Source organism: Pecten maximus, chromosome 11, assembly GCF_902652985.1.
Source record: "Pecten maximus chromosome 11, xPecMax1.1, whole genome shotgun sequence".
Taxonomy (NCBI): Eukaryota; Metazoa; Mollusca; class Bivalvia; order Pectinida; family Pectinidae; genus Pecten; species Pecten maximus.
In genome coordinates, this window is record NC_047025.1 from 33590544 (window position 1) to 33609473 (window position 18930).

An 18930-nucleotide genomic window follows, 5' to 3' on the forward strand; every position below is an offset into this window, starting at 1 on the left:
ACTAATGTAGAAGGACTAGAATGTGACACTGGGAATAAAACTCGTGGTTTACGGTTTTAACGGAAGTAAAACCGGACATGGCTTCCGCTTGTCTGTTCTGTGTGTACACTCTCTCGAGCAGACAAGAGAACTGGAAACTTGGTCAAGGACCATGAATGTAATTCATTGTGAAAAAATCTGCTACTTATTACCGCAAACAAAGTAAACGTCCATTTAACCATTATTCTGACACCGAGTAGGCGGACACATGGCGGTATAAAACATGTCCCTTTGTCTGCCACAGTAGTCGTAATTTCGAGGAACCCTCTGCAGGTTAAAGGTGGTTTGTGGAAATTAAAAAAAAATAATGGCCACAACAAAAGTTTTTATTTCTCTATATGTGTAATAGGTGATAAATGATATACATGTATGTATGTATTGAGTCTACGAAAGACACGTCCACATAACGGCTTTTCGTGATAACTGGAAGACGGAGTTAAATGTGGAATAATGAATAAAATGGCTATTACAACTGCTGCCAAAATGTCAAAAACACGAAAGATAGTAAAATATTTACAATAAAGGTAGTCCCTTCAACACATCAAATGATTTCAGAAAATTAATAGCGTGTGTATTATCTGAACCGAAGGGAGATAACTCTGTTAAACTGCACGATTATAATTTGTTTTCGATTATTTTAAAGAAATATTAAAAAAAGATAAAGCATAGATCATTATCACTCAGATAAATTACAAGGTACCACCTCGATCGGTAAACATGTGTAATATTTGTTTACAATAAAATTTAAGTAGAGATGATTTTTAAAACTGGCTCATCTTCAAATGTTTATTACATTTTTTTCCAAATTGTAATCTAATTAAAATACAGATAATTATTATAGACTACGTCCGAAAGTAGTGTATAATGCGGATCTGTGCTTTAAATCAGGTTGTTTGAATCGTAACACCATTATATTTAATTATATGGTATTGTAAGGATAAGTTTCGTTGTTTTGTTTGCTGTAGAGAGTGTGTTATATACATGTGCGTGATGGTATGAATTATACTTATATCGGCTGTGTTCTCCGCTATCTTGTTCAAATGAATAGTAAAGTAGGTTTATGTATCATGTAATTCCTTTATAATTATGTTGTGCTACATTCGGAAGTAAACAGAATTGAATTGAACGCTTACTTATATTTTGAGTAAATTTACGAACATGATATTCATTTACTACGTATTACTTTTTGTGAGGAGAAAGTAAAGGGCAAGTTCCCAACGCCATAGCAGTGGTCTGGATGAATACAATGCTTTATTGTTAAAACAGCTGGTGTTACTCTACCGTCCACAGTACATATTGTGAAATCCTTACGTTTACTGTGCGTCATTGGTTTTGGTTATTGGGCAATATTTACCCAGTTCTGTCTATTTATATCATAACTCAATACACTTGTAAACAGGGGAGCTTTATATAGATATATGTATACCTGACATTTTAATGACCCGTGAAGATATCACCTTAAAATAGAATTATTGGTTCAGGTATGACGTGCAAAACCAGTTAAAATAAAATTTAAAAAAATATGAAAAAAATAAACGACGTACATACAAATATGTATTATGAAATATTGACTATTGTGAAATGAATAACCATGCATATGATTAAGGAACGTCAATTCATAGTCTGAAATAAAAAAAAATTAAAATTAATCATTATGCTGTGTAAATGTTATGGTATTTAAATGGCAACAAAACGTGTTATAGGTCAACTGATGAAATGATCGGTATGGTTAGTGAACTGGTTCTCTGTAATATGGTAATTCTATTCAGTGATTAATATAAAGACAGTTTATTTAACAGGTAATACAATGTATATGAAAATGATACACTTCATGTAAAATAAACTAGAGCAATTCGACATACAAAAACCTAACATGTCTGGAGTACGAAATAACCTCATAAAACTAGCATCAATATCACTTAAATACGTAAATATTACAATTATGGTGTGAGTATCACTGACACCTGATATACCCGGTACGTATCACTGACATCTGATATACCCGGTACGTATCACTGACACCTGCAGCTGATATACCCGGTAAGTATCAACCGGAACCTCTCCCGGATCTAGGTGACTGAACGTACAGGTAATAACGCGTTAGAGTGTTAGACGTGTTTAGGTCTATTTCGAAATACTAAAGCTGTGTTTACGTAAATATAGATATTGGGTGGTGGTTTCCATGCGCTATTTATAGATTTCTAACTGGTATATAAGCCCCGATAATACACAAAAGTCGTTTGTACGACAATTACAACAGACTCAACTCAATCACACTAGAAAGAAGAACATATTAGTTTTAATTTATCGATTTCAAGGTAAGCTGAATTTATTCACGACAAATACTCAACCAAATGTGACTCAACTACAGAGAACTTTGAGTACATAAACGTGTATATAAAATGTGTATGAAGGGGACTGATGTACGATATTTTATCTTTATTTCTGAATAACCTAATCATTTTGCAATAAAAGTAAATTAAAACAACGAAAAAAGTCAGTAATTTTGGCTCTTCCTAGTAGAAATATGATGACAAATTCAGGTCTGTGTCCAAATATGATATAATTTTTGGTTGAGAGTTAGCATTATGTTTTGTGGACACCTTTTGCTGTCTCAATTCATAGATATATATAAGTAATTGTTAGGTCGAGTTGTGCCAGATAATACCGGTACTGGTGTGTCCGTACCAGGTATATGGATTACTAAACCAGAATAACAACTTCAAACCGTGCTTGAGTGACTTACTGATTACGTAACATCCCTTTATCCCCAAGACACAATATTGATGGGACCCTTACGTTAGGTATAAAGGGGGCGTCGATATACAGGTAGAACTGGTCAGGGCACTGGCCTCATAGGTCCACACACAGAACGGGTGGCATATTGTATTACATACACTTCATATACAGTACCAGGTGAGTGACTTGACACAGATTAATATGACATTTATATGTATGAAGATAGAACATATTGCCTAAGGAGATTAGCAGATTAGCACTAACCCCTACAGGTTATAATACTTTTTGAACTATTACTGTTTCTGAAGACAGCACTGTCGTTAACGGTTAAAGTAGTGATAGTTGTCGGATTGGTCGGCTGGAGAATGCGCCTCCTGAAGAAAAAGGTAATCAAACGAGGTGTTCCCGGCACTATCAGCTAAACTGTATCAGAGGTTGTAGTAATTAAGACTGTACTTAACAAGATGCCTCATTATTTATAGTTATATTTTCTTTTTTTTCAGACTGTCGCTGCTTAATCACCAGAATGACGACATTGATTAAACTCAGTAACGAGACTTATTCCTCTAAAGCATCATCAGATGAGCGGTTTGCAAACTTCAGTTTTTCACCGAAAGCTACAGGAGGAACCATGGTTGTTTTTAAAGGCCTTATGTCATTGGTTAATCCAATTGGAGCTGATCCAATCAAAGCTGCTGTTAAGTTTTATCGCAATAACAATGACAAAGCAGCAGTCGGTATATGGAACCAGAGAGCGGTAACTTACGTCAGGAGTGCAGCCATTGGAGAGAATTTTGCTGCAGACTTTAAAAACATTATTTTCCCCCAATGTTTTATGACCACGATGGAAACGGTATCAACATTTAATAAACAATTCAAGATGTCAGACGGCCATCACCGGAAGCTGAGGAAAAACGAGCTCGCTATATTCGAAAGTTACATCGATGGCTGTTTCCAATCATTTATTGATGAAAACGGTACTATTCAAGATATGTGCCCTGAGCAGTTGGAAGCGTTTTGTCATTACAGCTACCACGAGTCACGTGGTAAAATGATAATCACTGGCTTAAAAGGCGTCCACACAAATGGCAAGTTTCAGTTAACTGCTCCTAGGATTCACACGACGAAAGGTACTTTTGGGCCGGATGACTGCGGCCAGGAAGCCGTTTTCAAGTTCTTTCTTAGACACACATGTAAAAGTAGTTGCGAAGCCAATTGGCGCCATCCCCTCTCCGCTCCACCCGCTCTAGACATGGGACGAATAAACAACATTCTGTCAACCAATCAGAAAAGAGGCTCAGCAACGCCCCCGCCGTCCTACAAATCAGTAATTCAACTTGTTTGCGGAAACCACTGCCATCGATTTCGGATGGGAGATAACTCCATTGTGGTGTTACCGGAACATTATCGCCAACAGTCACAAACCGGAAGTGATGCTGTTAGTTCCCTTCAGTGCGGATAAGAACATATTCTGGACAGTGTCAAAATAATTCTTAACTTTTTTTATAGGAGCGTGGACTCGGTAACCATAATATGTATGTTTTGTGTTGAAGTATGACTACAATTCTATGACGCGTTTATTTCGAAATATAACTTAATTAAACATTATACTATACTTAAAAAAGAAGAAGATCTACTTATAAAATCAGCTTTTAATGACATGAAAATGTTAACCGTTTTACTTAACATGAATCATTTTAATTATTGTATAGCTTGACATTATTTGTGTGCGCGAGGGTGTATGTAAAATGATATACATTTATATTGTGGAAGTTTTAAGTGGCATGGAAACATGTTAATTGCATATCTGTTAAACTAACGTGTAACAAATATCGTAAAATGTCCTGATTTCTTATCAATTCCTTTATTTTGATAACTTATCTATATTTATTATATCAACTTACAGCAATATAGAGTATATCGTATTTCATTGTGATGATATGCCATTCACTTAACGTAATAAAAACGTAAACAATTTAATGACATTGTTGTTCCTGTTTACAGCGTAGACTAAAACCACGAGGGACATTTGACATTATATTAATATTCACAAGTTAAATCATAAAAAACAGTAACGGCTTTTTATGAATTCGTGACCAGATATAATTTCATAAAAGCCTTGTGATGGAGAATATGTTTTCAGTTGACTATATACAAGACGATGTTTAGATGCAGTTATTTAAGATGTTGTGACGAATTACCGAAAGGAGTGAAATTAATTTTACAAGTAATCATGGTTTAGCTTAGGCCACCGAAATTCGGTGAGTGTGGATATGTACTTAACACATTTTAAATATAGACGTAATATTTAAAACCATGAACGCAGCAGACCGGGAATCCATTGTACTGTGACTGAAAGACATGGTCCCATGTAGTGGCCACTTTTACACATGAACGAAATTTCTTAATACAATGATTCAAAGAGCTAATGTTTAACTTGTTTATACTTTCGATTTCATGTATATATGATGAATATAGTAACCATCTGGTATAATGCTATTGTTAGCGTTCACCGAGATAAGTCTAATATGTAATATAACACATTATAATACCATGAGGGACAGAACTCCAGTACATATAAACTCTAGGTATTAGAGTATTGTACTGACGACCAGGTATCAGATCCACCTATCCCCTGGTTAATCTAAAAGGCGTTAGATTCTCAACAAAGCACGCATACCACTTTCAGTTGTTTATGCTGCTACCAAAAAATAAAACATTCAAAACAAGTTTTTTTCATGAAATATAATTTTTTATATAATATCTTTTGCGTCATTTGCATATATGTATTCTAAAAAAACAACCCAAAACATATCGGTGTTTTCTCCCTTTGGGGATAGTAGAAGTCGTGTGGTCAATCAATCAAACGAAGATATTTGTCACGAGTGATCACACAAACGGTTATGTATTAGTGTCAGATATTTAGATCCAGGATTAGGGCGATATCGATGTTACACAACTTGAGCTTAGCATTTCACAATACCGTACACTTATACATGTATGTAAACATCCATCCGGAAAGGGCGTCCGTCCAACTGAATGTTTCCAGATAATTTTACTTACAGTTGATAACACCACTGCTTCTTGACGGTTATGTATATGGAGGTTATAATGATAAACCAACGATTCTGAAAAGGTATCATATGTTATTCCCTCAAGGTCAGACTGTAGAGATAACACTGATGAGTGTTAGTGAAGGTCACTTCATCATCTGATAAACACCACACCAAATTGTCACGGTGAGACGTCATACCCGTAAATATATCCAGTGTCAATCGCGAATTAACTGAGCGAAACAAATGATTAACAGACAAAACAGAGAATACCGACACAAAAACGTAATTCTGAATCAAGTTGATAACATAATACCAACACAAAAACGTAATACCAACACAAAAACGTAATTCTAAATCAAGTCGATAACACAATACCGACACAAAAACGTAATTCTAAATCAAGTCGATAACACAATACCGACACAAAAACGTAATTCTAAATCAAGTCGATAACACAATACCAACACAAAAACGTAATTCTAAATCAAGTCGATAACACAATACCGACACAAAAACGTAATTCTAAATCAAGTCGATAACACAATACCGACACAAAAACGTAATTCTAAATCAAGTCGATAACATAATACCAACACAAAAACGTAATACAAACACTAAAACGTTATTCTAAATCAAGTTGATAACATAATACCAACACGAAAACGTAATACAAACACTAAAACGTAATACCAACACAAAAACGTAATACCAACACAAAAACGTAATACAAACACATAAACGTAATACAAACACAATAACGTAATTCTAAATCAAGTCGATAACATAATACCAACACAAAAACGTAATACCAACACAATAACGTAATACCAACACAAAAACGTAATACAAACACAATAACGTAATTCTAAATCAAGTCGATAACATAATACCAACACAATAACGTAATACAAACACTAAAACGTAATTCTAAATCAAATCGATAACATAATACCCTGTAACATAATTCAACGTGAACCGACATTATGCATATCTTCCGATAAATAGTAAAATGATTACAAGTATTAACACTAAAATATATATGTTGTAAGTATATTCCTTTACTTCTTACTTCTTTAAAACATTCAGCTGAGTATTGTTATCGTGATTTTCCAGATACATGTATAGCTTTTATGCTTCAATCAATTCTTTCGTAAATGTTACAGCGTGTAGTGCTTACCAAAGCTAAATATAACAAACACTGACATTATTAGTTCATAGCAAAACAAATATCTTCTTCCTTTACACTCGTCATTGAACACTAAAGGTATAACAACGTCACTACTACAGTCAGTGTGACGTCACACAGAACAACGTCACTACTACAGTTAATGTGACGTCACACAGAACAACACCACTACTACAGTCAGTGTGACGTCACACAGAACAACACCACTACTAGAGTCAGTGTGACGAGACACAGAACAACAACACTACTACAGTCAATTTGACGTCACACAGAACAACACCACTCCGTCAGTATGACGTCACACAGAACAACACCACTACTACAGTCAGTGTGACGACACATAGAACAACACCACTACTACAGTCAGTGTGACGACACATAGAACAACACCACTACTACAGTCAGTGTGACGTCACACAGAACAACACCACTACTACAGTCAGTGTGACGACACATAGAACAACACCACCACTACAGTCAGTGTGACGACACACAGAACAACACCACCACTACAGTCAGTGTGACGACATACCGAACAACACCACCACTACAGTCAGTGTGACGACACACTGAACAACAACACTACTACAGTCAGTATGACGACACATAGAACAACACCACTCCGTCAGTATGACGACACACAGAACAACAACACTACTACAGTCATTGTGACGTCACACAGAACAACAACACTACTACAGTCAGTGTGACGTCACACAGAACAACACCACTCCGTCAGTATGACGTCACACAGAACAACACCACCACTATAGTCAGTGTGACGACACACAGAACAACCCTACTACAGTCAGTGTGACGTCACACAGAACAACACCAACACTACAGTCAGTGTGACGTCACACAGAACAACACCAGCACTACAGTCATTGTGACGACACACAGAACAACACTACTACAGTCAGTATGACGTCACACAGAACAACGTCACTACTACAGTCACTGTGACGACACATAGAACAAAAAGGTAATAGCTTTTAGTCAAAACATGAAGTGAAGCATACGAACAGAATTAGATATTTTTTATAGAAGACTAATTTTAACTATCATTAATTCTATATTAATATCGTGGTAATTCGTAAACTTGAAACAGGTTTCTGTAATACATTTTTATATCGCATACATCTCAGATCATACGTTTGATTCTAGGAAATGAAACACAACATAGCTCAATAAAACAGTAAGGGATATGCCCTGTTTCCAGAAGTCAAGGACATTCAGGAGCGCTGTGGAATATGTCGGTTCCATTGACAAGTATATACGTAACTATGGCACCAACTGTTGAGCCGACTTGAGTGACTGCTCCACACCAAAACAAAGCGTGTCTACCTTCTCTTCTGAAGACCGTAGCTATGGATACCTTTGCGAAGGTCATCAACAAAACCAAGAAAATCCATGTTGTCACCTTTCAAAATAAAAACACATAAGTAAACAAACTACAATACAAAGATAGTGTGACATTATTTTGAACAGTAACATCTTAATGCATTATGAATATGATATGTTAATTTCAGAATAAAATTGTGGATGGATACATTATATATTAAATTACGCTAAACCTTTATGTGGGTATTCTTTCGATATTATATTTGAGAATATGGAAAACGAAACAATAAAGAACATAACTTAGACGAGTAGTGTATGAGTCATCTTAAACATCTAGTCACTAAAAGAAAACGTTCTTACCATAATACCCGGGCCTGCGTCAACGTCATACAGTACGGGAGTGGGACTCTGAACAGCCGTCAACAGAATGAACGTTGCCAAGGACGTACCAAGTAGGACGAGACATCCGATAACGAGGCTTGAGGACACCGGAAATAGGAATACGCCTAAACAGGCAACAGGGTTAGCGATGCTGGACAAAGTGGCGGAGAGATGGTATGCATTATTACCATACGGAAGACACGAGTACGTTTGTATCGAAGGGAGCACCCCGTTAACTAGAGCGTTGATCCAACCAATCAGAATGATAAGGTACACATACGTACCACGTCCAATGTCAGTTTCTGGAGGTGGCTGACTGACACTGTCGGAATAAATTTTAATCATGCGGCTTTTTCTGTCGTTATGTAATAGTTCCTGTGAAGAACTCCCGGTCATGGACGGGTTGTGGAATGTGTCAGAAAATGTCGTGTAGTTACGGGTAAAATCACTGTCTAAGGTATAACTATATGTAAATGGGCTTTCCTCTTCGACATCATCTATTTCCTTTATATGTCCTCTCTTACAGTACGGTAAGTAATTCAGTAGAGTGAATGCTGTCCCACTCATTGCCACCATAGCGAACAGGAAATAGAAGAAATGTTCCACTGGGAAAGAAGGGATCATCATAAACTGGTTGAATATCATAACGAGATATATTTGTGGTAGTGTTTACCACCGATACATTCTGACATGTCATCTTTCCCACTCCTTGTCCCAATGCCACGAGACTTGGTATCAGACCGCTGAGGCCTTCTCCGATATAAAGACCGGACATGTACGTGGATTTAAACAATGACATAAAAGGTAGAAATAACACAGAGGATGTACAGTCAACAATTGCCAGGAAGAACTGCAGGACCAACAAAGCCGAGCTGTGCTTCGTTCCAGCTACATATGACGTACTCTTCCAGAAAAACGCCAGCAGAAGGCAAGCGGTTGCCCCTACAACCAGAATTATGTAAACTAATGTCTTCTCGGGAACTGGATATTTGAAGCACACATACCAAACTGTCAGCAGAACAGGTCCAATGTTTGCTAGTTGTGTAATTACGGTTAAATACGATGGAAGTTTCCAGCCTTCGGGTAAGTGAGGAACCATGATAGGTAGTTCTACCCACAATCCATTGACGGCTAACCATGATGCAATACCAAACATGGCGACGAGGACATATATGAAGATGTTAAGCTCAACACACCGATCGCAATACTTCCTTTCAGGCATGATGCGGGGTAAAATGGAGATTGTTTAAATACTTCTAGGCTAGTCAATGATGATATTCTATAACAAGAAAACAATTTCCTGATTAATTTCAAATGTATTAGACAGTGTGAGTATCTGTTGATATTGTAAAATATTTTATAGTGACGAAGACAGGAGCAAAGGACGTGAGGAAAAGGAGATTGAGAGACAGTAATAGAAATAGGCAGAAATAAGAACATTAGTCCGATCTAGAGACTGAAGACGAAAAACAGACGGCAGGACGGGGACATGTAAACTGGGGAATTGTCATCGTTGTGAGGGATACTGGCAGGGTACATTTAACTATTTTTAGTGAAGTCAGTGGAAACAGTTCATTGATTTACACAGCGAGTATACTGCAGTTTGCGCGTAATTAACATACCATATATATCAGCTACTGGTGTGGTTACCTATAATCCCATGGTCTGACCTTTCTTTCAGTTGAGCAAGTCCACCCTACAAGGCGAGTGTTACTCAGAATTTAAAGATTCCCTACATCGACCGCTTACGTAACTTCTTGATGGAATACAATCACAGTCAATCAGATGGGAGTGAGCTTTATTCTAATAAATTAGAATTAATATGATATCTTATTTTATCAAAATGTTATATACAAAGGTTTAAGTATTTACGGAGAAATATTTCTCAGCAAGTTATCCTGAGCTTATTTGTGGTTAAAGCTTGATATAAGGGGAGCCTGAAGTTGGTTCCGAGTTCCGAGTTCCGTTTGAGATAAACGGAACTAGGAACCATTTCCGAGTTCCGTTTGAGATAAACGGAACTAGGAACCATTTCCGAGTTCCGTTTAAGAAAAACTCGGAACTGGTCCCTAGTAACGGAACTGGGACCAAGACCCGTAAAGCTTATACATGCTAGTTCCGTTTTTCTTAAACGGAACTCGGAACTAGTCCCTAGTAACGGAACTGGGACCAATTCCTATAAAGCTTGTATATATTAGTTCCGTTTTTCTTTAACGGAACTCTGAACTGGTTCCTAGTTCCGTTTTACTTAAACGAATCTCGGAACTCGGAACCAACTTGAGGCTCCCTGATATAAGGACCTTGTGGCCGCGTTGTTATGTATTCACGATGACACTAACGTAACTTCAGCTGCTATGGATAGTTACAGTTGGCCTGACAATAACGCTCTGTATAATAACTGAAACTAAAAAATACCAATGAATTGTCCACTGCCTTGTGAAATGTAGATATCTGAACAAACAGACTGATAACATAATATTAAAATAAAGTATCAAACTCACTGTAGATAGAAACAAATGAACGTAGAGATTTTTATTTCATCTAATCTAGACGGTATCTAGAAAATTATTCACGAACATTTTGAAAATATCTCTTTGGTAATTAACTAAAATTATCTGAATATTGATATTTTGTGATATGTTTTTTGTGGGCTAATATTTGATTCGGACTAGGAGACAACAACATTTGTTATGTTTCAGCTCAACATACATTCCTATTTACGACACGACTTCAGCTCAACATATAGTCCTATTTACCACACGATTTCAGCTCAACATATAGTCCTATTTACGACACGACTTCATCTCAACTTATAGTGCTATTTACGACATGATTTCAGCGCAATATACAGTCATATTTACGACACGACATCAGCTCAACATATAATCCTATTTACCACACGACTTCCGCTCAACATGTTGTCCTATTTACGACACGACTTCAGCTCAACTTATAGTGCTATTTACGACATGATTTCAGCGCAACATACAGTCCTATTTACGACACGACTTCAGCTCAACATGTTGTCCTATTTACCACACGATTTCAGCTCAACATACAAATTGTACAGTCCTATTTACGACACGACTTCAGCTCAACATATAGTGCTATTTACGACATGACTTCCGCTCAGCCTCAACATAATAGTCCTATTTACGACATGAACCCTAGTTATGTGGTAATGTATGTTGTGTGTGATATTTACCTCGTCTCCGGAGATCCTCGTAGTCATCAGGACATGGACGCTGGGTGATGAAGTACAATTATGACCGCACGAAGGATCTCACTGACGTACCGGAAATTATCTATTAAACGCGTCTGATAGACTTAGGACTCTTCTGTGTCGACGCACTCTCTGTGTATATAATATTTACACTGATTATCATTTGTCCGATAGTGTCATACAACCGATAATGCTCATCACCTTTGATTTGAGATTTAAACTATTTCCGCGTTTAACTATTTCATCTTACGGCAATATACTACGGAGTTTGTCTTAAAAAGAATCTGTTTGTGTTCCAATTCATTTTAGATATAACCCGACATTTGCCTGCTCTATCAAATGAGATGTGACCACATACGCACGATGGTGTATCTTTGACCCAGACGATGTTAATGACCTCGACTGAACACAATAGTCTGGCGATTGATTATGAATGACGTGATGAACAATTGCGATACCACATACATGAAGGTCAATAAATTGAACAAAAGCCGGAATAATACTTTTGTATAATTTTTTCATCTATGTATACATACAAATATAATATACATATATAGTAAAGCCACATTAAACAGTCCCCCATGTTTCTAGGACACACCAGGAAATACTCTGTCTACTTCATGAAATAGTCATACATATTTGACCCTATAAGTATACAAAACGACATCGACTGGGAAATAATGGAGGTTAGCCGCCCTCGAAATATTGAATATTCTATCACAAATTAGCTTTAGATTCTTTTCTGTGTTAGTGTTTCAGAAATGGAACACATGGAGCTGAATGACTAAGCAGTACAAAAAATAATCCAGGTATGTCTCACGTACTCTTCACCTTCACCAATACTAGGCTATTAGGCTACGTATTGTATATCATTATGAGTGCGTAATTTTCCACTCGCTTGATTTCCATTTTTGTTGGAAATCCCACACCACGGAAGTTTTACCCTGCTCTACGACGTTTTATGTTACAGCAGCTAGTTAGCCGATTGGTCCTTAGCACGTCCACGGAGTAAGCTATACCACCCAATGGCAGGGAGATCGAGTACATCTACCTAAGACTTCAGGGAAAAGATAACATCAAAAATACCATACCGTGTTTATTACGAAATTAATATCTCAATACAATGAAAAAGCAGTATGCAAATATTTTAGGTCATATTTGAACCGAGAAGTAAATAAACACCGATCCTTTTCAGTATCTACGTAATATATTATATGATGACCTTATCTTTTATTGATATTTAATACCAAGTTTTATTCTGGTTTTGTGTAACGTACTTGGCATTACTTATTTATTTTTTGTTTACTTTTGTATAACATATTTGTTAATTTAGTATTCCTTGTTTGTTATTATTTGTTTGTTACTACTGTTTTAACTTATCTGTTTTTCCTTATTTGTTATTACATATTATTATTATTTGTTTGTTATTGATCATTAAGCTGGCAGGCTCTGTTCGGTAAAATGTTCACTTTTAATTAGACGTGTCAATTATTGCTAACTTTACAAACAGTAACAGTTTAAAGAAATGATTTTGCATGTCCGTTAGAGCTGAAGCCGACCGTTTTGCCTGAAAGCCTTACTATACGTAAAAATATAATAGATAAGTTGTAACAACTAAACAATAACAAATAAGGAATAAAACGTAATAAATTAAAAAAAAACCCAACATATTGTATTATTAAGAAGGGATAAAAATGTTCCTCCTCAGCTTCCGTACCAATTCGTTTTGGCAGAATGAACATTACAAAATCATTCATTCCATGAGCTACAATTAAAATGTGTTACAATGACGACAATACTAACAATTGCTATGTCACTGGCACTTTGTTCAACTGATTTCCTAATAAACTCGATAAATAACTCGATGTTAGATATAACTGCTACATCGTCGGGAATTGTGACTTATTGACGTATTCACTGAGTACTATATGATACTTACCAATACCTGTGACTTATAGACATATTCACTGAGTACTATATGATATTTACAAATACCTCCGACTTTAAATCAATAGATCACTAACCAACACAGCGTATATGAATCTTGTGCAAGTCATTTATACGATTCTAGTTTAACACGCATTTTATTGTAATACTCCACAACTTGATTTTCATTTTAAGCATCACATGTGTTATATGTTTTTTATGATTTCTTTTGTAAAAAAATTCCTCGAGATGATAGGCATGGGTTAGCTGAAGCATTCTCTATTCTTTAGTACTTTTACAGAAGGACGTTAATGCTTTCTTAGCTGATCACTTTACTTCCGGGTTGCATATCAGCATAACATACACTTAGTCTCCATTAGCTTTAATGACACATTTAAGTTTTTATTTAGAGATAGAGTTGTAATTACGACGTTGTTAGAAAAACATGTGAGAGCGACATTATTTTAGTGTAGCTTTATCTGTGAATATTTCGCCTTGGTAAGTTGAATTGAGTTGGTCAAGTCAGGTGTCATGCAAATAAAGACAGGTGTCCTGTAAATGAAGCAAGGTGTCCTGTACATTATTAGGTTAATAATGACGGCAGAGTTATTTCATTTATATTTTAGTGTAAAATTCGTGCATTTTTGTATTATTTACATTATTGATATTTTAAACAGCATTTGTCAGATTAGCAATATTTTGCTCTAAATCTGCTATAAACTAGATTTTACTAATACAAAATCAATAGTCTGTGAAGTTAACAATGTTTAACACAGTAACACGGGGAACAGGGGAAGTGACACACTTAGGGATATGTAATGCCTCGATACCACACTATGATAACACACCGTATACTAAGAATTAAATACGAGGCTAAGATATTCCAGTGGAAATTTCCAGAAGATTTAATGCCTTGCACGAATTAGACACAGAAGTGAAAACGTCTAAATAAGATCATTCAATGTATCAGATGCTATAATAAGCACTGAGTCAGATTATAAGACGGTTAGGGTATTCCGTAACGTATCACAGCCCTGTTACCTGAGTAGTAAAGGTTTTATAAATAAATCAGACATAATAATTCAGTCAGATTGAAATTACTTCATTTTAAGAATAGACAACACGCGCGACTTTTTTGCATACGAAAATTCCCTTTTATTAGTATTACATCAGACACGATAAAATATCCGCGTGATTATTGTTCAGTCGTTTTTATCGCTTTTCCAGGAAACACATAACTGTCAGCAACTCGATAGATTCTTTATTGTATAGTCATCTGTTTCAACTTCACGTATTGACATTAAACTTGCCAAAACAATGCTGAACACCTCGACACTAAACTAAAAACACCTGAACTGTTTATTTTTAGACTATTAGACAATTAATATGCTATATTTTCAACGTTATTCAATATATAACAACATTTTCAGTTTTCCCGTCGTATGATGTCGACTAACACATAACATAGCAAGGTTTTTTTTCCGGACTTTAATCTACTCAGCTGACCACATTAATACCATCTATTTGATTACAGCCTCGGCCGTGGTTAAATGACTCCAGACTGGATTTATAAAGATTACATAATGATAACATGACCTAATTATTGGGAGTTTAAAGACAGAAATAATCTGTTCTAAGTGAAAGGCGCCATGGATACCTGGACCGTCTACCACATGGTTGTATACACTGGAGGCTATTTTTAGCTTGTGTAATGTACCTACGAATATATATATATATATATATATATAGTGACAGCGCAGTCTAATTGTCGTGTGAACTGTAATCTATATTTATGTTAGCGTTACAGAGACCGCGCATAGTGTTGGGTATGCTGTTAGCTTTCACTTCACTGCAACACCTGAGTGTCGTGTTTTTCGACCTCTCATTTTACTAATATTGTTTTAAAGTAAATTATAAACAACTTAATAGAATATGATAAAACATGTATGAAATGTAAAATGTAGTGAGGCACACTTATGGACTTCAAGCTTTGTAAATGTTTTTTTTTTTAAGATTTAAAAATTCTCGAGAGGGTTTCGAGTAACAATGATCATATAATTGACTGGACTTTTCATGTTATAAGAGTTGTTCCCCGTTATTCACTAAAATGTAAAAAAAAAAAAAAAAAAAACCCAAACAACTTCACATATGAATAAATTCCAAAAATGTGCCAAGCATGTATTTGAACACTAGAATATCACCAATAATGAATTTTATATTTCAGTAGCGAACGCTACACACCGATGGGAGTGACTAATAATGCACGAATATATTGTATGTAAAACGAAAGATAATATGATAGTAAACGGTAGCATAGCCAATATTTGATAGATATTTCTGTGGATTCTACATAACACAGTACTTCCCAAGAACTGCCACTTCTCCAATAAAGTGTTTTGTTGAAATAAAATTGATCAAACTCAGCTTTTGAAGAAACCGAAGATTTATCTGCGATACATTTAGCATAAAGAATATCTGAAGTGGCTGTACCGGGGTTAAACTATGAATATGAGGACCTCAGCCGGCACTTCCTGTACGCAGCTAGGTAAATACGTATTACATGAGTCTCTCTAATAGACTAGACTATAATACTATAGACTATACTGGTATTTCCACTGACAAGTGGTACCCATAATAACTCGCGGAGTTTCCCCCTAATTGAACATCGTTTTAAGGGAATTTCCGCATTGTTAAATATAGATGCATTGCACTTGTGTTTTACATTTAAATTCTGGTTTCTTATATCAGAGCTTATAGTTTCTCTGAGTACTTCGCCGAGACACTACGACACATATATTGTAAGTATGTTTTGCATAACATATGTGAGTTTATATTTGTACTGAATACTATTTTATAAAACTATAATCGGATGGCCTATTTTGTTTTCGTTAGAAATGTAATTAAATTTTAAAATATTAATGCGAATTTTCAACATTTTGTATAACAGCAGAAAACTTTTATCATTAAGTTAAAGCAATGTTTTAGTTGTAAATTTTGAAAATGACAGTAACATTGTTTTATATATATTTTAGAAATCAAGTCATAATGGGAAATCAAATTGGAGCGTTACTTTTTCAAAACGAAACATGCAATTCTGAGTCAGGACAGTGGGCTGTTTTTCACTTCCGACCATCAACGTCCGGTCAGCGACTCGTAGGCTTCAAGGGTATTACAACCGAATACATGGCGGGCAATCAGCTGGTCAAAGTTTTCAAGCAGAAAACTGATAATGACTGGAACTCGTCCCATCGACGAAGCTCGAGTTACATTGAAAACAAAGAAATCGCCCAGAAGTACTTAAGGAAATATGAAGGGAATAGTATAACCTTCTTGGAACTTCATGCGGCAGAGATGGATCGGATAGCTGTCTTTTCGCGACACATCCGTTCTAGCAACAAACGTCATAAACTCCGTCTCAGTGAAGATGACGTTGTAGTTTTCGAAAGACACCTCGGGAAACATTTCGAAACATTTATTAAACGTGACGGTACCGTGAACGGAAACTGTTGTGCTGAACTACAGGAGTTCGTTCATTTCGTTTACAACGAGTCGAAAGGACAAGAAATTGTGACAGGTTTAAAAGGAGTGATGACCAAACAAGGTCAAAAGTTCAAACTTACGTCACCGGCAATGAACTCGGTTTCCAAGAAATATGGACCCGACGATTTAGGGGAAAAGGCAATGCTCAACTTTTTTACCTCACATGTTTGCACTGACGTTTGTTCGCAATGGCCCAAACCTACTATTCTTCATCCATTCGACAATTTAGAGACAACTATCAAAACCCAGAACTTCATTACGGCTACCACAGATATGCCATTCAGAAATGATGACAAGCCGCCTGTTTATGATTCAAAATGGCGTGTCGATTTCGAGAACTCGAGAACATTTTCCAGTCAAATGGAACCAACCGCACCACCATCTTATGACTTAATTACCTGAATAATCTGCACTTTCGGTAAACTAAAGCAATCCCTGCTAGTTGCTTGATACACTACCCACTGTAATCAATGAGCAACACTGCTTACACCTTCCGAGTGAAAGCTTCACGTGAAACTCTCGAAAGTTCTTGAGGAGTGCCGATTAACCTAGTCTGCAGTTTCGTTTTAGTAACATTTATCATTGTTATCTTGACCATATTTCACATATCGGATTACCACAATCTATATATGAAGATTTCGTCATGTTTATGACAACATAGGTTATATGAAGAAACTGACTCAAAAGGGTTTTTGATTGATATATAAAACAGTACTTCCTGCAATAGTCACAACCGTATACCATTTTGTGTGGAAATAAAGTGATCAGCTTCAACGATCATTTGCTTATGAGTTGATGTATTGTTAAATAGGGTACATCACAATCTTAGTTCACTATTAAGGACTAAACAAACTGCTGATAATTAGTAGACTATGTATACTTGAACTACCACTTTAGGACCTTAAGATAAACTCATCACAGATATTTGATTTCAACAAATCAGATAATAATATTTGAATAATAGCACAACATTGTATTTTTAGGAACACATTAACAGTACAAGAACACCTGATTTGTCATACTATCAGGACCGTCTCTATGCAAATTGTGACAACTGGGCTATCGTTACTGGCTAGTCTAGATGTATATCTACCGCCTGTTGACAGAATAATGGCACCATCTTTTGGTCGGGTTCAATTTCAATTTCAACAAATTTTATTGACATGGATGGAAAGTCAATAGGATTAGACATCAGGCATAGCCTATCTAAGTCTTCTCCTTAACAACAGGTGGTAAGAAATACAGACAAATATAATGTATATGTACACATTAATATATTACAAAATGACTTAAGGGGAAGTAACTCCTTGAGGTTGATGGACTTATTCAATGTTGTTTAGGAGAGTAACCCTTTGACTAAGGGTACTTAATTTTATATACTGGTTTATTATATTATCAGTTAATAATAGAAAGCAATAAAATATTAATATTCATATAAGTATACTGTTAATTATAAATATTTGGTGATATTGAATTTTTCCTCCCAACAGATACAG

At 35.9% G+C, this 18930-nt stretch overlaps 2 protein-coding genes and 1 pseudogene across 2 annotated transcripts; 2 read left to right on the plus strand and 1 right to left on the minus strand.

The window, feature by feature from the left end:
• The first annotated feature begins 2243 nt into the window (after nt 1–2243).
• On the plus strand, nt 2244–4758 carry LOC117338195. Its single transcript, XM_033899448.1, has 2 exons — nt 2244–2357; nt 3282–4758. Exon 2 carries the CDS (start codon nt 3305–3307, stop codon nt 4238–4240), a length of 936 nt encoding a protein of 311 aa, XP_033755339.1. The 5' UTR covers nt 2244–2357; nt 3282–3304; the 3' UTR covers nt 4241–4758.
• Nucleotides 4759–5549: 791 nt separating this feature from the next.
• Nucleotides 5550–12945, minus strand: LOC117338044 (annotated as a pseudogene).
• A 3626-nt stretch (nt 12946–16571) lies between these two features.
• LOC117338093 lies at nt 16572–18872 on the plus strand. Its single transcript, XM_033899290.1, has 2 exons — nt 16572–16692; nt 16927–18872. The coding sequence occupies exon 2, from the start codon at nt 16940–16942 to the stop codon at nt 17834–17836; it is 897 nt and encodes a 298-aa protein (XP_033755181.1). The 5' UTR covers nt 16572–16692; nt 16927–16939; the 3' UTR covers nt 17837–18872.
• The last annotated feature ends 58 nt before the right edge of the window (nt 18873–18930 follow it).